At 50.0% G+C, this 19,973-nt stretch overlaps 5 protein-coding genes across 5 annotated transcripts; 2 read left to right on the forward strand and 3 right to left on the reverse strand.

The window, feature by feature from the left end:
• Positions 1-2,332: 2,332 nt before the first annotated feature.
• PFICI_09852 (uncharacterized protein) lies at positions 2,333-4,966 on the reverse strand (the record flags this gene model as incomplete). Its single annotated transcript, XM_007838433.1, has 1 exon — positions 2,333-4,966. The coding sequence occupies one exon, from the start codon at positions 4,964-4,966 to the stop codon at positions 2,333-2,335; it is 2,634 nt and encodes an 877-aa protein (XP_007836624.1).
• A 1,102-nt stretch (positions 4,967-6,068) lies between these two features.
• PFICI_09853 (uncharacterized protein) lies at positions 6,069-8,187 on the forward strand (the record flags this gene model as incomplete). The annotated part of the gene is made up of 3 exons (XM_007838434.1): positions 6,069-6,721; positions 6,799-6,971; positions 7,031-8,187. The coding sequence occupies 3 exons, from the start codon at positions 6,069-6,071 to the stop codon at positions 8,185-8,187; spliced, it is 1,983 nt and encodes a 660-aa protein (XP_007836625.1).
• A 157-nt stretch (positions 8,188-8,344) lies between these two features.
• PFICI_09854 (uncharacterized protein) lies at positions 8,345-10,124 on the reverse strand (the record flags this gene model as incomplete). The annotated part of the gene is made up of 3 exons (XM_007838435.1): positions 8,345-9,559; positions 9,606-10,041; positions 10,111-10,124. 3 exons carry the CDS (start codon positions 10,122-10,124, stop codon positions 8,345-8,347), a joined length of 1,665 nt encoding a protein of 554 aa, XP_007836626.1.
• Positions 10,125-10,991: 867 nt separating this feature from the next.
• On the reverse strand, positions 10,992-12,500 carry PFICI_09855 (uncharacterized protein; the record flags this gene model as incomplete). Its single annotated transcript, XM_007838436.1, has 1 exon — positions 10,992-12,500. One exon carries the CDS (start codon positions 12,498-12,500, stop codon positions 10,992-10,994), a length of 1,509 nt encoding a protein of 502 aa, XP_007836627.1.
• Positions 12,501-17,393: 4,893 nt separating this feature from the next.
• Positions 17,394-18,239, forward strand: PFICI_09856 (uncharacterized protein; the record flags this gene model as incomplete). The annotated part of the gene is made up of 2 exons (XM_007838437.1): positions 17,394-18,013; positions 18,074-18,239. 2 exons carry the CDS (start codon positions 17,394-17,396, stop codon positions 18,237-18,239), a joined length of 786 nt encoding a protein of 261 aa, XP_007836628.1.
• Positions 18,240-19,973: the final 1,734 nt, after the last annotated feature.

Genomic DNA, 19,973 nt, shown 5'->3' on the forward strand with positions numbered 1-19,973 from the left:
TCTGCATCGAGAGCATTGGTGCTTTGCTGGAGACTCCAGATTACACTCAGGAGTTGGGGAACACATGATCTTTAAATGGTAAATGGGGCAACAATCCGAAGTAATACTCTGCATTTCCTGGTGTCTCAAGTGTAACGTCGATGGCAGCAAATACAAGCTGCGTGGACGGGCAATTTATATTGCCTTGGGTGGCGACTTGGTTGGCCGCGCACAAAGGGGGTGTATAACAGCCAGCTCTACAATCAGTCCAATGAGGGTGTATAATAGTCAGTCCTGTAGCGAGTTCAATGGGGTGAATAACAGCCAGTCCTGCAGCGAGTTTAATGGGGTGAATAACAGCCAATTCTGCAGCCAGTTCAATGGGAGTGAATAGCAGCCAGTTCTACAGCCAATTCTCAGTCCAGTTCCCATCCTATACAGCCCATACAGCCAGAAGGTCCAGTACAGCCAAAAGGGTTGCCAGAGGGTCACAGGTCCACCACCTACCTACGCCAAGACTCAGTTGTAAATTCAAAAAACAGTCTGCAAAAAGAAGTCTAGCTTGTTTTTTCAGAGATTGTCTTTCGGACTCGATCGAGGATTAAAGCACCAAAGAGCCACGGAAACTTTGTAATTAGAATTGAATAGAATACGTACCTTCCATTCGCATGCATTCGGAGTCGAAAGCAAAATGAACGCGCAGTACGGGACTAAAGTCAACGTCTTGACTTCAAAATGAGTGAATTCGGCACGCTGATTGGCTGGGAGCGCCACGTCAAGAAATGCGGCAGTACTATTGTCGTAGAAGGTAGTATGATGGCTAATCGATTTACATGTCGCTTTGTGGATTCAAACATTATGCGCCCGGGGGTTCATGTATAAACCCTTGGTACAACACGAGCAGGCCATTACGCACCAAGTACCTGTTAGTGTACGACCATACCATACCTACATATACAAAGTGGTTTCGTATCTGACTTTCAAAATGTAATCGGAAAATCGAGATGGTCCAAAGCTCTGATCAATTTGCTACCTGTGCTAACAATATGATTGAACTGTCACTGTCAAGATGAAGGATCATGCCGAGTTTCTTTCGACTCACTTGGACGATGTACATCTCTCTATGTCCTTATTCTGTACATACCAACCATGTCATGCAACATGACCAAAAACTGGCTTGACTTCGATAATCCAAGTTTTAATGGAACCATGTGTCCACTGAGTCTGACGTCTGTCCCTCTCCATAGAGATTCCTTTTTTATTTTTCAGAATTATAGAGCTTTTCTGAAGAATAAATCTTGACAAGCAAAATCTCTATGGTTTAGGGAGTTCGCGGCGGCAACGAGAGAGCTCACGCTTCTGATCCTACAAACATTAAAACTAGTCAACCAAGTAGCCCAGAACCCCTGATACCCTTTCTTCTCACCTCGTTCAGCGGCTGCGGCAAGTCAATGTGAAGTTGATCTCCAATAAGTTTCTAAGGAAGATTAACGCAATCCGCATCACTACTAAGCAAGGCTGGCCTACCATGTTCACAACATCAGAGGGGAAATTGGATCTTAGCCAGTGACAGACAGCAGAAATTGAATATTCATCCATGCCAACAGTTTCTGCAGGAGAAAACATGGCATGGTGGGCAGATGGTCTGGAAATCGGCTGTCCTTCAGTCCAGTGTCCGTAAGACCACTGTCCTCCAGTCGACCGTCCTTGGCACGAACCCGGAGGCTGGTTCTTGGCATCTTGCTCACGCATCTTCTGTGTTCTTGATCAATGAAATCGTGAAGTTTAATCAGAGCCCAAATGATATCACGGCAGTGAGAGGCCGCCAAATGATCAATGGCAATGGAGCTACATTCTAATTAACTTAACAGAGAAACTGACAGCTTTAAATATCCTAGAATATGCTCGACTCATACTGAAATTGTTCATCATGGTGGCTCAACACTATGAGTCGGTATTGACTCTGAATAGTTTGCATCTTGTGTTGACTGTTTTTCTGATTCAGAGACAGTAGATATGTGTCATGCGCAGTCAGAGATACCCACAAGTCTAAAGAACAAAAGGCAGAACAAGAGGAGGAGAACACGAAGTCTGAGATACCATCTTGCTCCCATCTGAATGACCTCAGAGCGCCTGAGTTTTACGTTCATCGATTGGACTCTTTTCATCAATCATTGCATTTTAGCAAAACAAGCATAGACAAGAAGACTTCTGGGAAAGGAAATCACTGCATAATCTTATCTATGATACTGTTGATAAGTACAACATAGAAGTTGCATCGCCATCACATGATTAATGTTAATATTCGAAGCTATGGGATGTCTAGCTACGACATATGTGCCAATCCACATAATCACGAAGCTTCAACTGTAATCTCGGCCCCCGCAAGTCCATCGGCGACAGCCGAGACCGTGATGGAACCAGCCTGCCCGCTCTGGGACCTGACTACAGCCAGAGCGAGACCACTAAAGGCGCTTCGGGTCAAAGATGGGAAGGGCGTCAGATCAGTCGGTTTTCCATTATCGGTAGACACAATTTCGCCAGGACCCGTGACGGAGAATGTAATGTTGTTGCTGGCCTCTGGCACCACTGTACCAGCTTCATCGACCACGGCCACGGATACAAACGACAAGTCATATCCGTCAGCCGTGATAGTAGTCCGATCCGCTGTAATGTTGAGTGCTGCGGCGCTCTCGGCAGTCTTCTTGCTTGCCTCTGCCCAAACGGAACCATTCTTGTAGGTGACAACATGGAGCTCGCCTGGAGTGTAGGTGACGTTATCCCAGCGGAAGCGGTAAGTCAGCTCTTCTTTGGTAATCTTGCCGGCAGATTCGCCGTTGATGAAGAGCTCCGCCTCATCGGCCGACGAGAACACATGGACTGGCGTGACCTCACCGACTCTATCCGGCCAAGTCCAGTGAGGCAGAATGTGAGCGAACTGAACGTCTGGGCGCCAACGCGACTGGTACAGGTAGAACCTGTCCTTCTTGAATCCGGCCAAGTCAATGATGCCAAAGTATGAACTACGAGCCGCATCGTAATCATCGTAGGGCGTCGGCTCGCCGATGTAGTCCCATCCCGTCCATACAAACTCGCCCGCAACATAGGGATAGGTATCCTGCTGCTTGAAGACCTTGTCCGGAGATGTGGCCCACGACGGGGCATATAGATCGTAGGCGCTCACCTCCAAGAGCGTGGAGTTGCCGCCGTCCCCTGGTGCATCGCTCACGACTTGGCTCATGTTGCCAATGACGGGGAAGAAATATGTGCCGCGAGTGCTGACAGTCGACGCGCTTTCGCTCGTCCAAAGCAGCTTCTCGGGATATGTCTCGTGAAAGGCCGGGAATGTCGAGGTCCACGAGTTGCCTCTTCCCTCTCCTTGGTAGTTGAGACTAATGACATCGAGCAGGTCTGCGAGGCCGTCGCCAGGCTGTCCATTGTTCAGAGCAGAAGTAACGGGTCGTGTGGAATCTTCCTCGTGCACGATATCGTATAGGATTTGGCCAGTGGCTGCGCCCTCATCTGTGCGCTGCTCAGGGATCTCGTTACCGATACTCCATGCAATGACCGAGGGATGATTGACGTCGCGACGTATCAGGGTTCGGAGATCTGGCTCGTGCCAGTCAGCAAACAAGAGGTGATAGTCATTGGTGACTTTTTCCTCATTCCAAACATCAAAGGCCTCGTCCATGACCAAGAAGCCCTTGATATCAGCCAAGTCAAGAAGCTCCGGGGCCGGCGGGTTGTGCGACATGCGCAGCGCGTTGCCGCCCATTTCCTGTAGTAGCTCCAGCTGTCGCTCAGCCGCTCTGTGGTTGAAGGCGGCTCCGATACTGCCAAGATCGTGGTGATTATCCGTTCCACGGATGGGAATCTTTTCGCCATTGACAATGATGCCTTCGTCGGGATCATAGACCACCGACCGGACGCCAAAAGTGGTTTCATATTGATCAAGGACGGTACCATTGCTACTGGTAATGGTGGTCACCGCGACATAAAGATTTGGTTGTTGCGTCGGTGGCGGTCCCCAGAGCTGTGGGTTGGTGAGCGTAACTGAGCCGTTTACTGATTGTTTGGACCCTCCGTTGATGAGCACTGATGCTGGATCAAAGCTAGCTACTGCTTCATCGCTTCCAGACGGACGGATGTCGGTCTGCACAATGACCCCTTGAGCGTTCTCGCCCTTGTTCTCCACGTTCACGACGATGTCGACTGTGGCCTCCTCTGCTGTCACCACTGGTGTGGTGATGTGAGTGCCAAATTTTGCCACGTGGACTGGGTCGACCTTGACCAGCCAGACGTTGCGGTATAGGCCAGCTCCAGGATACCATCGCGAAAAGTCGAGGGGGTTGTCAAGACGGACGGCCAGCAGATTTTCCTCGCCGACTGTGATATAAGGCGTTAGGTCGAGCTGGAACGAAGTATATCCATATGGCCAACCACCAACAAGCTCGCCATTGAGCCAAACGGCGGAATACGACATGGCGCCGTCAATGTCAATAAAGATGGATTTGCCGACGTCTTCTTCAGTAAAGGTTAGGTTGTGCCGATACCAACCAATGCCATTGGACGGCAGGCGACCCATGCCACCGGATATACCGGGCGCATTGAATGGTCCCTTGATGGCCCAGTCATGTGGCAAGTCTAGGGCTTCCCAGGTACTGTCGTCAAATGATGCTTGCGTGTATTCGACATCTTGTCCAGGAGATGTGCCATTGGGACGTTGGTACTGGGTGCCATCAATGACAAAGTCATTGGCAGATGGGAGAATCCATGGCTTGAGGGTCTCATTATATGACAAGCCATCGGGATTAGAAGTGAATCGTGAAAACTTCCAGTCCTTGTTTATGGATATGCGCTCCCTTGGTGAGGTTGTGGCTCTCTTGTGAGCAAGATGCAAGTCGGTGGGGTGGGCATTGGCCGCCAGCAGTGAGAAGCTCACGAGCAGGAGCCCAAGAAGCAGTTCGATTCGATTGAAGTTTGCCATGGCGACAAATTCTTCGTCGCAATCCGACTCTGGCAGTCGGTATCCCCATGATTGTGACAAGTCCCGTATTTCTGCCCTTATATACCTACACCGTATTCGCTCCAATCCGACCCGGACCGCACTTCCCCGAGGCCACGAACGATCGTCATGATGGCACCAGGGATACCACTGACCAGCCTCGCAGCGTGACGATGGGGAGGAGAAACCGGACGGGTTGCTAGGGACTATACCGTTGGATGGCGCCTTGGCAAGGGTTGAGGCGCACCAGTCGGCTATTCAAATCAAGATCTGCATCTTCTCCCCGCATGCGGCAATCTGCCAAATGTCGGCATCGTATTATAGCGTAGCGCAACAGGCATAGTAGTAGTGTCGTGTGTGTACGGGGAATGGTCCCCCCAAGGGCCAGGTTCCAACGGCTGGATTTACTCGCGATGATTTTCCGTCTTCTCCGCCAATCCGAAGCGAGCGTTACATTCGGATACTGAGGGGTCGTTGCCAAGCAAAAGAAGCCCGTGCCAATTCACAAGCCGTTTCTAGGTTCATTAATAGAGGATATAGTGGGGAGGTTTATAAATACATCATATGCATCAACTTTGAGCATTTGCAACAACCAAAAGGCGGCAGCCCTGCCAGATGTGGCAAAATCTGAAGACATCGCGACTTTTACACAAGGCTATCATACCATTATCGGTTAATTTAGTGTGGGCGACCTAGACAAATCGCATCGTCTGCAGGCAACCAGAGTGACAGCTGTTCCAATGTGCCCAACCAAATGTCACTCCTCCAACAATCCGGCCAATAATCATGGCCCGCCAAGCAGCTTAGAATGAGCTGCGCCGCTCCCACGGTGCATTATCATTGCACGTTGGTTCTCGGTCGGCATGTACTATTGGGTCGATATCTGCACCAAGAAGCTGACTGCCAACGCCGGTAAGCATGATAGCCAGTTGTAGGACTTTATCATGATATGGATCTATATTTAGCCACGAGATATATATCATATAGATATCAGTCACCAAGTCTAGATAAAAGATACCTAAGTGATCTTTATTATCACGTTCGCCATAGAATATTAGAGTATATTCTCTGTATGATAACAAAAATGGCATATTCTACTGTGCACGATTACAATTACAACGAGGCTCCGCCAGTAGTTGCCCATGAGACTTTGGGCGACGAGAGTCGCCACCAGCCTCCTCAACAGGACCACATAACCTATGCAGAAACGCAGTCTCTTACAAGTTGGGACGGGCAGAAGATTTACCCTACAGCAGAGTATCATCAAGTTAATCCTTATTGGAATAATCCGATACCCACGGGGCCATCTCATCACAGAGGATGGAGCGGCAGCACGGCTACAGTCGATATACCCTTGGAGGATAGGTCACCTCCAAAATCCGATACCAAGTCCTTGAAACAGAAATCTCCCTCGTCGGGAGGAGGTTCCTGGACACTGGAAATCGTCACCATTTTGTTCGCCTGTGCCGCCGTTGGGGGCATCATGGGCGTGCTCGCGCGGTTCGAGAATCGACCTCTGCCCGACTGGCCCTACTATATCACGCTCAACGCCCTCATCGCCCTGCTGGCGGCAGTCGCGCTCGCTACCATGAGCGTATCGCTGCAAAACGGTATATCGCAGCTCAAGTGGATCCGCTTCAAGGAATCCAGGGCACCGTTGGCTGATATGGAGACATTTGACGAGGCGAGTCGAGGTACCTGGGGCGCATTGAAGCTTTTGGCGACAGCCCGAGGAGGGTACGTCTTTTTCTTTTCTTCCTCTTTTTTGTTCTTCTATATTACCGTGTTTTGTTGACATTTTGAAATCTTTATAGCTTTCTCGGCTCATTTGGTGCCGTCATTGCTATTGTCAGTCTGGCCCTGGGCCCGTTCGCTCAACAAATCATTACATACCAGATGAGAACAGTCATGGACGAGAGTCCAGGTAGCGCAACGATAGCTCGTGCACAGAACTATACTGGGGCTCTTCCAGGAAACACTTCATCCAGTAAGTTTTCTTTTGAGAAAAGTCCTTCTGACCAGCATGGTACTCATCATGCCCAACAGCCGGCTACGTCCCGATCCTACCCCTTAAATCCGCAGTATACAACGGCCTCTTTGCAGAAAACGGAAGACCCAACGCGGCCCTCAAATTCGAACGTCAGACAGGCAATTGCACCTGGTCGGCCTTTGATACGATTGGCGTCTGCCACGAATGCGTCGATCTGACACCATACATGAGCAGGTACTGCGCCGCCTCGGACGACAACAACCAAGACTGCGGCTGGAAAGTTCCCCAAGGGCCGGCCTACCTCAACAGTAGCGCCGACGTTTTTAGCATGACCCCGCTCATCCCGTCGGCGAGCGGTGACATGCCGCACTCGACCATTATGCGTCTCGTATTCATGGGCACCGAGGCCAAGGATGGGCTGGCGGGCGAGCTCAAACCCTGGGCCCAGCAGTGCGCCCTGTCCGTGTGTCTGCAGACCATCGACGCCGCCGTGGCCAACGGCGTGCTGAGCGAAAACGTGACGGCGCGCGTCGTCAACCGGACCGTCGTCGACATGACCCGGGACACCTCCAGTCAAGACTTTGCCGCCTACGTTACCGGCCAGGATGGTGAGGTTTATAACGTGGGAATGGAGGCCCTGCTCAGCATGCGCGGGTGGTTCTCTTCGCTGTTTGCTGCCGGTCGTGCTGTCCGCACCACGGCCGATGCCAATCGTACCATCACGGACAACTCGGTGGTTGTGAACCTGACGGTTGGCATCTCAAGTGGTGTGACCTTTTTCGATTCTGATATCGTGACCGCCTTTTACTGGAACTACTACGAGTATCAAGACGCTGACGGCATCGACATGCTCATGTCGGACATGGCGACATCAATGACGGTGGCATTTCGCTCCTTCTTTGGCGCTGTGCCAGTTTCGGGAAAGGCAATCTCCATGGAGTCATTCGTCCATGTCCGCTGGGGGTTTGCTGTTCTGCCAATCGTTGTCGTGGTTGCCACGGTGCTCTTCTTGATGGCAGCTATATACCGAACCCGCCAATCCAACACAAAGGCATTGAAGAGTAGTGCTCTGGCGATGCTGTTCCATGGATTGGACGAGGACATCAGGTCACAATTTGGAAGTGTAAGGAATCTTAATGACAAGAAGAGACAGGCGCGAGTAGTCAAAGTGCAGCTTAATGAGAGTGACGGGAAAAGTCTACTGAGGGGTTGAATTGACGCAGCACAAGAGACAAAATTTAAACTTGCAATTCCTTTACATGCAAAGACGATAATCAGATTAATGGTATTTAGTTGCGCGAAAACCTAGGCTCTTCTCATAGACTTTTGCTGCGTATCTCGTTCGGCGGCGAATAACCTTCCTAGTCAGTCTAATAGTCGTCTCGCCAATTCTCTTCCCTGACCCACATATCAGAAGTGAAAGGCTCATCTCGTAGGAGATCATATTGCCTGGCATTCTGTTCGTAGGGAATTACTCCCTCTATCCAACTCTCCGTCCCCGGTTCGAGAAGATCCTCGATGAGACGTCCTGGAATCAGAACACCGCATTCCAGGTTGGTCGTCTTCACAAGTTTGGTTCCGCTGGTTGCATCATTACCCCTCTTGTCATCCTCCAGTGCGCCCCAGGCAGACTGGGACAAATTGGCAGAGCCAATGTAGAGAAAGTATAGCGTCTTCAAACGGTCCCTTCCATTGAAAACTGCAATAAGTTTCTGATGCAGTAAACACCCGGGGTCTTTGGACACGTAGTGATGAAAAAGTCTTTTTATGTCATCGTGCGCAGATTTCCATGGTTTCGTATGGCAACCAAGGTTCGTGGCTCCCTGTTGTGCACTTTTATGCGCATCTTCAAAATTGCCTCTTGTCGGATAGAAAATTTTCAAGTTTGGTATTTGACAATCTTCACGCGCAACCGTGAGATCTTGTTTTCCCAAAACGCAGTCATGAAAGCCATTGAGCCACTTCGCGTTGAGTTTGCCAATACTCGCAGCGCAGACTTCAATCTGTAGCTTTCCTTCGGAATTCTTCTTTGGCAAGCCAAGACCGAGTGTATTCACGGCATTTCGGAGTCGCAAAAGGCCATGCTGTTCGGCCTTTGCGCCAGACCAAGTTCCTGGTACGGACGTGATAAGCTGAACTCGAACACTAGAGTAGTCGAATTGCCCTTCGATCGAGTCGATGAATGTGTGCGGTACCCGAAGCGAACGCAAGTGAGAGAGTAAATCTTGCTCAAACTTAGTGGCTGTCATCTTCTGGCTTCGGGTTGTGAGCCGTGGTATATCATGGATATACCAGTGGTTATCGCCATGAACTGTATCACTGTCCATCATGTTACATGACGTGATGACCAGACGTAGAAATGACCGATATACTAGAAGTAAGATCTTGGTGTGGGCAGACCCCGGAGCCCAGGCATTGAAAGCATGGTAATTTTTACCATACATATCTTGATATCTTCTGTGAATATCGGACTCCATAACATCGAGCTGCTTCTTGGTTGCTTTGCCCTTGATTTGCAGGCCCGCTTTCGCAGCAGCACCGCCATTGATATGCTCGTCATAGCCGACATCTCGTCCAATGTATATCTTGAAAAGGTCAGCCGAGAGCCGGTCAATATGAAGGTGGACCTACCGGGACATCATTGGACGTCTTTGAGAGAGGCAAATATTTCAACAAGTCGCCATCGGCTATAAAGTAGGAGTAGATACAGGCCGACACAAGGCTCTGCTTGTCGACCAAGTCCTCGAGACCGACACAGTTCTTGGCTTTCTTTCTTCCTTCTGTGCGTGTAATGCGAAGTGCACCGTTGGGGAACTTTAGGTTACTGGTAGATGGCTCTTTTCCAGTGCTGGAGTGCTTGGTAGCCTTGGTAGATGCATTAACGAGTTCCTGTGAGGCCTTGCGCTTTGACTTGGTGGTGTCTTGTGCTGGCTGACCAGTTTCATCATCACTGTCGGTACTGCTGGCGCCTTCGCTACCACTATCAGTACTGATGTCTGCCTCTCTGGCGATTCGCTCTTCCTCCGTCAGCTTGTCGAAGCCCGCCCTGGGGTCTGAGAGCAGACGACTTTGGCATGGTTAGATGGTGTCACAAAGAAATAAGTTGATAGCAGCATAATATGATGATGATGCTTACTTGAGATTGCTCATGATTGGATTAGCTGAATGTTCTATTAAGTCTGATGCCAAAGTAGTCAGTCAACGACGGTAATATGAGCCAGGCTGACTCAAAGGAGAATGTGGTGCAAGTAGTATGAGAAATGCCCGTCTTCGGGAAGCGTTATGAGGTAGAGAGGTACAAGGCGGTGGAAGAGCAACATGGATTTGATGCCTCTTTATAAAAGCACAAAATTCAACGACTGCCTGAGGTGAGCAGACCATCGACGCATCGTGTCTGTCGCGGCGATCCAGAACCTGCGGTGTGTTCAAGGCGTTTGATCGATGCCATTCATGCTGTTGCCATGGTCTCAGCTCCGACGTAGTAGGAGGTACCTGCACCTGGGGACGCAACGGATACCCGCGCGTGGGCAGCAATAGTCGGATGCACGTTGTTCTGCATGCTGACATGATGCCTCAACAAGCAAACAAGAAACTCATCGTGGCGTTTATGGATTGAGGTACTCCACGAATATTCCTCAACACAATGTCTGTCAAATTATTTGTGTACTTTTCAGGTGGAGTCTAACTTTTACACCCGCCACGTACAAGCTGAGGCTGTTGTTTGCAGACTATGTAATAAACATCCCACTAATGAGTGCAGCAACCCTCTAAGCAAACTACATTAGAGCCTGGGAGGTGGCATAGGCACAGCTTTGTTCTATAAGTCAGCACTTGCAGTCGAAATAAGACAGCAAGCATCCTGTCCTGTCTATCATTGGACAATATCTTGTTGGGTGCAATCAACCATGTAGCCATCTGCATTCTCTTTGTAATCCAAATGCAAGAACTTGTTTGTGCAAAAATGTATTCCGGCAGTGACTGCATGTCTTTGGCAAGAAAAACAAACGTTTTGTATATTCAATCATCGCCCCATGCCCGGCGGCTGATGATAATTGGTCTAGCTTGATCCCATGGTCCATTCATGGCATTCTTGTACTTTTGCAATCCAATCAGCCACCAACTTGACGCGCCCATGGCCACTACTGCAATGAGGACACCGACAATCATGCCCAATAGCCCGTTCTTCCATGGAAAACCCGTATCTCTCTTGTCGCTTAGTATCAGACCAACTCCGCCGCCAGCACCAATGACCAACAGAGCAGACAATATGACGTGATATTGCCAGCTTCTGTGCCTTGCATATCTCCTAAATACTGGAAAGAGCCCAAAGACTTCTATGCTGAAAAGTGTGAGGCTAAAGACCTGGCCGGTGGATGGCAGCCGAGAAGCGAGCACGGTCGAAGCCATGAGCGCGGCATTTGTAGATAGAGAAGCGGGAAACTTGACACCAACACCGCCCGAATAGTCGTAGAAGAATATGTTGATGGTCAACAACCAAAACGACATGGCCCAGATGCTGTCGGGCGAGGTGGATCTCGTCAGAGATTTGAGAATGGGCGAAAGACCCAAGATGGTAAAGTAAATGAGAACAGCAGACTTGATGGTGCTCAGCCGAAGGCTTAATCGACCGCTCTGTAGAGGAGCTGAAGGACGATGCTTGGGACCCATTGGCGGCTCGTTCTGGTGGCCCTGATGACTGCTGAGCGAGGTGCTTGACTGCAACGATATTGCAGATCCTCCACCATGCTGGCGCATCACGCCCAGTGTATTCTGCGGCTGTGCTCGCTCGGTTGCGCCCAGGTTCGTCACGGAACTTGCGGCAGAGGGCGTTGGCGCCGCTGTAGAACTTCTACTGTTCTCTTGTCTGGCTTGGTGTCGGGCGCCGCGGCTTCGCAGACTGTTTTGCCTTTGTAACACTTCATCCTCGCCCTCTTGTCCTATCCACCAGTCCCATAGCAGCCAGCCCAGAAACGTGGCGAAGCTGCTCCATCCTACAATTGTCACGGGCGACACCCTCTCGGTGAATATACCGACGAAACAGACGACAAAGATGGTGACAGAGCACACTTGTTGCACAATAACGGTCGTATCGGCGACCAGCGGCCAAAAGTCGTACGGCTGGAGGCGCGGGTTGCGCTGCAGACTGTCCAAGAAGGTGGTCGCGTCGGTATAGTTGTCAGGAAAGGACTGTTTCACCCAAAGAATCTTCTTCCAGGTGCGTTTGCTCTGGCGGCGCCGACTTCTGCTCCGGCTGCCGAGTTTGTTGGAGCGCAGACGTCTTCGGGAATCGGGGCCCGAGTCGTAGCGGGAATTGCTCTCAAAGGCATTGATCTGGTGCGGCGGCGAGCTAGCAAAAAAGGCATCTTCGGGCGCCAGATGGGAGCGCGAGGCGCGCGGCGAGTTGTTGTTGCTGCTCGAGAGGTCGGGCAAGGTCGCAGAGCGCGTCAGGGGTGGAATAGAGCCTTCCTTTGACGAGGAGCGTGATGGAACCAAGGAGGTCTGCGATCCCCCAAGATTCGAGGCCATCTGGCGAGGCCAAAGCTGATTATGGGACAGTCATCAACTCGAGAGAAGATCGAGCTCGCAAACGCTAGGGACTAAGACACTGCTGCCCGCGTCTGGTGGAGAGAATGACCAAGCGTTGGTGTTTGGGTTTGATTTTCTTCTTCCGCCGCGATGGGATCTGGTGTGAGATGCCGAGAGCTACATTAGGTACAGCCTAAGCTTACTGCCAGCCAAGCTAGCTTCACCTTCTGGGTGTGCTGCGTGAGGAGCCAGGACAGCACTTTACGCGCTCCTAGGCTTTAGCATGGCTAAGGTAGGTCTTGCACGCTAAAAAGCCTACCCCTGAAGCCGGGAAACTCCCCAAACTGCGGGGGATCCACCTTGGCCTGCCTACCAGATGGAAAAGGCCAATCTTCGGAAGTTTCCCAATCTGCTGGGCTCGTATAATCGTCTTACTGCTACCACTATTTACAAGCCTACATCATGGCATGTGTTCCCGAGGTAGGTTTTATCCATGGTCATATATTGGAGTATGTACAGAGGTTAGTCCCTTTGTAGTTCCAAGTGTTTGATGCCTTTGTCTGCCTTCGTAGTTTGGTCAGTATCAGACCAGGTCAAACATTGTCCGCAACACCGAACCCATACTATTAATGCCTCGCTGACTGCCGACATGTAGCAATGGGTAAGTAAGTATCAGATGAAGGATAGGATACACAAGCACAGTTCACCTCGTTCCCAAATGGCCTTGTTTCGGCTTTGGTGACGGTCGGAGAGCTTACCAGTCTGTGCTTGCCGATCTCATTGAGTGCGAAGCCCGGGCGCTTATGCGATGTTCAAAGGTGCAAGTCTTTTTCCCTGGCATTTGTTTCTCCGGGACGAGCAAGAGAGGGCGGTAGCTCCTTTCTGAATGTCAATATGTCAACGTTGAGTAATAATGGTACGAAAAGGGAAAAAGAGGCTGAGCCTCACACGGCGTTCGCAGGTGATCCGCTCGCCAAGTTAGCACCAATATGCTTAATGAAGCTTATCCTATACTGGACAGGCATTCCGTAGACCCATCGACGGTGCCATGAGTTCTGCTCTGGCAATGGCATTGGACCGTTCAAAGACTTTCGCTCGCTACCAAACTTACTAATACAATGCAAATTCTTCTTCATGCCTAGGATGATACGAGACAAGGATATCACGGTCGGTTCTCATATACAGTGCCAGTGATATGCCCTTGGGCCATTCCAAGCATCGGTAAAAGGTCTGCGATCAAATGGTTGCCCAGCCCATGCCCAGCTCTACCACTCATGAGACACTTGACTGCTATATCGCTCATGGAGTATTATGGAGCAGCTTCATTCATCGAGGTAAACATTGTACGAGAACTGTGTCAAAACGGTGGACGATTGGGTGAGACCCTAGGGTAGACCAGTGGATGAAACTTGGGTGTCCGAGTGTCTACATGACATGCCCTGGCAAACCCGCCCTTTCTTGACGGTTTACACTAGAATGAAGCAAAGAAAAGCCGCCGAAGAGGAAACGACCCCACTCAGCCTGAACGTGTTGTGGTATCAAGCGTTGATTCGACTTGGATTTGCTCTTGATCTCGCGTGACAGGTTCAGGGAGGGCATCCTGAGAATGGGAAGTTGTACCGAACAGCATAAGTTCTGTGGATAAACGAAATACGGGGCAGCAGCATGAAGATGCGACTGACTGACTGACTGACTGAACCATCGAGTTACTATGTACGATGCATCCAATAGGGCCATGTCTTGGCGGATCGATGCAAGGAACAAGTCCGATTTGTGGAACGTACATTGGCCTTGAGAAGCGGGCAGGATGCCTGAAGCGCTCTTTTTGAATCTCAGATGGAGTCTTGCCAGCTGCGCGACAAGGTCGGCCTGCACCATATGAGGCTTGAGTGTCGTGATCCTCTTACCCTTTTGCGACCCCACGTGCTGTCAAGCAACAAAGTGTGTGGACTGATTCAGGCCTAATAGCCACCTTAATGTCCTTTACATTGTGGATACCTGCAGTTCAGCCCACTGAATTCAATGGGGCCAGGAACCGCTAAAACATTTACATCTCGCGTCGACTTGACTGACCATACTATGTGATCGGCGGATTGTACTCGAGCATTTGCCATCGATTGCGATTCCTGATTCTGTTCGTGATTCTTCAATCGGTCAATTATATCAGCAGTTGGTGATTGAGTAAATTAGTATGATGTGACTTTGTACTAGAAATCTATTTTGGGCAGAGTTTGTCAGAAATCTACTTGGAAGTCATACCACGGCAGGATTACCATCCATTCAATTTACACTGCATTGCCTATAATATAAAGTTCAGCTTACTCGGGCCCTTGGACCAATGATGTAGAGATCCAGAACGCTTGGCTGGATTGATCGAGGCACTCATGCACACGCCAAATTGGATCCGGAGTTTGCATGTAGAATATTTTACTACTATGTACAACTGGTATTCCGAAAGGGAACAAGAAGCACTATCGAGTCATCTGAGATTTCTTGACATGGAGCTGATGAGCTGTTGGTGGTCAGGTGACAGTGTTCCTGTTCTAGGCTGGGGAAATAAGCCTTCTTTAGAGAGAAGAAGAGGAAAAGGCCAAGATGGCCCAGCCAGCCAAGCATCACATCACCAGCCAGCCACTGACGGTACTAATTCCCAGCTGAGTGTAAACTAACCTAGAGTATAGCGCACGGCAATGCGAGTCTTGATGCCCAGAGCCCGGAGTACCGTGAACTCGAGTTGGCGAGACAGTGGGCTAGAATGAATTAAATGCGATCACCAATCCCCTGAGACACCAATCCAGTCAAGTCAGTCAAACCAGTCAAGCCAAACCAGTCCGCTAGTCTCGCCGTTTCCGTGTAATGTCAAATGCGAGTTCTGCAAGGAGCCGCCACCGTCTACTAGACTCAAGTGAGCTTAATTGGTAAACTACCCGCATGTACTATCGTATGGTCGATTGAGGCAGTCTGGGAGGACGACGACTTGCGAGCACGAACTAGAGCTTCACTGTCTGTCTGCATGCGTCTGTGCCCGGGTTCCGCTCCGCTCTCTGCTCTTCACTTCCCTCACCTTGCTCACTTCAGGGTCCACGTTCCCTGCTGCTGGTGGTAACTAACCTGACCCTCTTGTCCGTAACGTTGTTAAATGATCCTTGCCTTTTTGCGACGCCCCCTGCTCTTCAGACGAGACCAACGCCTGCGTCAAACGTGCGGGCCATAGCCCGATGACAGACAGACACTGGAGAAGGGAGCCTGTCAATTCATTCTCTCATCGCTGTCTTGACGTTTATTCAATCAAGTGAATTGATCACCCTCGTGCCTGGGTACTTATTGCAGGTTCGAGGTAGTAGCAGCAAATGGTCGTAGGTCCATGTTGTGCTAGATTAGGAAAAAAGAAAAAAGTCCCATGAAAGCACATCCGTGTATTCTTCTACTTCTTCTTCTCCATTGCCCTGGTCTTACTAAATATTGACCGATCGACCTGTTCGTTCCTGATACTACTCATCCTCCTGCATCCCTTTACCTCATCATTTGCATCCAACTCACTGACAATTGAGTGATCTGCTCTGGAACTGCAGGTAGACTTTGTAGCTACCTTGACCAATTCTAATTCTGCGGACCTGATCTACATACACTACTACGCACAAACAACGAGGCCTCTGGCAGCACAACACAGCCCCAACTTCATCATCGTCATTGCGCTGGAACCTCATTGTTCCTGTCATTCAACTTGGACCAACCGATCGCTGATCACAAAGTTGACATAACCACCAAACAAATCGCGAGAGCCGCGATCCAACGTACTCATTGATCTGCATCTTGCAAGTTGTCAAAGGGTCTTCCTTAACGTACCATCCACCAGTACAAGACCAAGCAAGGCAGTGCAACACCGGCGTTTTGTCCTCCCCATTTACTTACACAGACGACAAACCAAACGGCCGACCTGGATACAACAAGATCAATCACCAGCAGGGAGGAATATAATAACAAGTCACACACTTGTTCCTTGTTAGACGTCACAGAAATCACGAGCACGAACCAATACAAGCCAAACCAGATCAAGGGAAATCTTCCGACCTCCTCGTGATTTGTTGTCGCTGGCATCTTGCGAGGCGAGTTTAGACTTTTGCCAACCCCCGGCTGGCCTCAGTCTGACCAGAACTTTATTTTTGCTGCACCCAGTCCAGTCCACAACAAGTCTCTTGTCCCTTCTGCGGTAGCAGTTCCAAGCAGGCACGACTACCTACTTTCGACCATTGATCCGTATTGGATCTGGGCGGACCGCCTGGGGACACACCCCTGGCCCACCGATCAATTAATAGCTTGAAGGGCGCTTTTTCAGGCTGTGCTCAGCTCATTTGCGACCTGCATCAGTGCTACACTACCTACCTACCTACCTACCTGACCTTACGCTACCCATTCATTTGGGGTGCCTACCACCACCTCCGCCGCCAAACTGTACCCAGGTACCTTACCGGCAGTAGTACAATTAGACTCTTTTTTTTTTTCCTGTCTGTCTCCAGTCCCCTCACCCCCTTCGTTTCCCACCATTCAAAAGCGCGTCAGCAACCACGCCCGCTGGTCCCCCCCGCGTCTAGACCAGTCCGACCAGGAACTTCTATTGATTGCCAAGACTCGCACCCCAAAGCCCCCCCCCCCCCCGGCCCTCTTGACTTACATACAGCCCAGCCCGACGCAAGGGTCCAATTACATACATATTCTTCCATATTCCCATTCTGCGCACACCTTTCACCAGAAACACTTTTGGTTTCCATCCTTATTGGCGATACTCTCTCACCTTCTTTCCTTTCCGATCACCGGTCCTAAGAACACATTAATAGTCTCGGTATTCATTGGACAGATCTTTCGGCACATTGTCTTCGATCCTCACTAGACAAAATGAAGGTCTCAACCGCGCTCTGCGCCTTGTCCCTCGGCTCCTGGACATTGGCAGCGCCTATTGTCATTTTCAAAAATGAGCCGCCCAAGTACTCGGGAACTCAGATTACTCGCACATCCATCGATGCCGACTCGGCAGATACATGGCCGATTCGTACACACAAATTCACCAACACGCAAGATGCTGCGCAGGATTCTTTGACTGGACGACCAGACAATCGACCATACAGCCCCACCAGCGACGTTGCGCCCTCCGAGGCACTGGCAGCTCCGAGGCCTCTGAAGACTAGCTATCTTCTCTCCATCAGACCCTTTATGCTTCACTCGTCCGAAAATGCGTCGCCAGATACCGCACCTTCCTCTCAGTCTCCTCATTCCGAGTTCCAGGATTCGAGCATCGTCGAGGCAGAGACTGGATCTGTCAAGAAGCACCACCACTTTACCACGGTGGAGCTCGAGACTTTGGGAAACAAGCCTTATTACCAAACGATCCCATGTCCTAAGCAGAGCGGTTACTTTCACCTGGTCAAAGGCTACACGGATACCACGGTTGTGGCCGTGGTCTTTATTCTCATTGCCGTGATTGCCCTAATCGAGCTTTGGAATCCCATTTGCAAAATGTGAGTAGCCACATTCATTTTCAGTTGGGCTCGTCAATCAATTACTAAACTCCGCTACAGAACAAGCAGAATATGGAATCGGGAGGGCATGATTCGTCTAGATGACAATGTAGACGAGAAGAAGCAGCTCGAGGTTAGATACTCGGATTTCGTCTTGCAGCCAGCACCAAAGACAAGGTCCAAATCGAGCTTGCCGTCCGACGAAAAGGCAGTTCACAAGTCATGACCCCCATGGTCACTTTTCTTTGTACAACACTGGAATGCATGATACCATCGAGCACGGCGTTTAAAGGATTTGTTTTTGTTTTTTTTAATGAGCATTGCGAACGGAGCGAATTTTGGACTTCTGTCATTTTGGCTAGGAAAGCAAGCATGTGAGAGACGTGCGTCATTCCGGAACGTAGGAGGAGGCATCAGTCTACATGGGTCACGTCACGAGCGTTGTTAGTTCACCGTCTCAAAGCTTGATTGTGCGAGACGCGCATATGGGCTCGCTCGAAATGAGAAAAACCTCACCAACGGGTTTGACACGTAGCGAGTCTAGTTGAGGCCAATTAGAAAAAAGTCAAAAGAGTCAAGTCAGAAACATGAGAGAGAAAGGAATTGATAATTTAGAACAAAGACTTCTTGGCAGCATCACTCAAGCCAACAACTGTTGACCACGCTGTGAACCTTCGGTACGCCGATGTCAAACTTCGCAGGGTTTACGGCACGGTAGCTATCTTGAAGAGAGAAAAAAGGAGAGACATTACGCACCTCACCTCACCTCACACCTTAAAACTGATTATCCAGCCATTCCCCTTCAGCCACGCCATCCAATATGGTCTTGCTCAGGCAACAACAATCCAGGACAAACGGGAAAGGCCCCCACCATGATCGTTTTCTTTCAATATCGATACCCGCCGCCCGCTTTACCCGTCTTTCTTTTTTCCTTTCCTCTTCCCTCCCCACCCTCACCGCCCAACAGCCGATATACCAATCGAAGAGTTCGAGAGTTTCCCACTTAACCAGCCGAGCCTCAAAGCTTAGCCACCATGCTAACCAGATGCGGTGCAAGCGTTGTGTGATTGTTATGGGGTTGTGGTACGGGTATCGGCTTCTCTGGGAGACCCTCCTCGTATTTGTTTAAATGTCTGCCTGGCCCTTTCACCCCCTCTCAGTTTTACGGTGCGACAAGATGGGTAGAGACCAGCTAGAATGATTGGTGAACTTGGGCTTTTACTTTAGAAGGAGGAGAAAAAAAAAAAGGTCCACGTAATCAATTGGTGAAATGACTGGCCTATACTAGCGCCAAGACCCTGTCTCTCGATTCTCCAAGGGTAAGAACTTTTGTCTATGATTTTCAGGGCCAAGACAGGGTGTGACTTTTTTTTCCCCTTCTCATTTCTGATTATTTAGACAAGAGGCTCTAGTTCATTACCTCTCCATTATTGTCATGTCTTTGCCTTGCAAAGATCCGTGATTTTTCCCTACGCCGGGACTGAGACCGTTGATTTGGGAGGGGCTGATGTTTAAGGGGGGGAGGCGGAGAGGAGGTGGGAATGGCAAAAGTGTCATTGAAAAGAAACTAGGCATTTTACCCGGAAATCCAGGGCTGTCAATCGTCGTCGAGAGTACTTTTGGACAGAAAAGTCATTTATTGCCTACATGAGCATGGCAAGATATTGAGAGTCATCATATCAATGGCAGCAAAGGCTGCAAGTATTCCCGATCGTTCCTTTGTCGATCAGTCTTTAGGAACCTCAAGTTTCAGGAAGCGTATTCATGCAAAACTCTGGGAGCTGAATCTCCAAGGTTGCCAACAAGCCAAATTGTGCTTCTCGTGATGGATCACATTCGTTGTTCCCCGGATAATCTTAGTAGATACCACCGCGACGTGTTGGTGGTTCACCCCGACTTTGGTAATGCCTCGGGCCAGAACCGACAAGCATTGATAGGCTCTTTGGCTTTACCAGACCAA

The sequence above is a fragment of the Pestalotiopsis fici genome (genome assembly GCF_000516985.1).
Source record: "Pestalotiopsis fici W106-1 unplaced genomic scaffold PFICI_Scf_7, whole genome shotgun sequence".
Classification (NCBI taxonomy): domain Eukaryota; kingdom Fungi; phylum Ascomycota; class Sordariomycetes; order Amphisphaeriales; family Sporocadaceae; genus Pestalotiopsis; species Pestalotiopsis fici.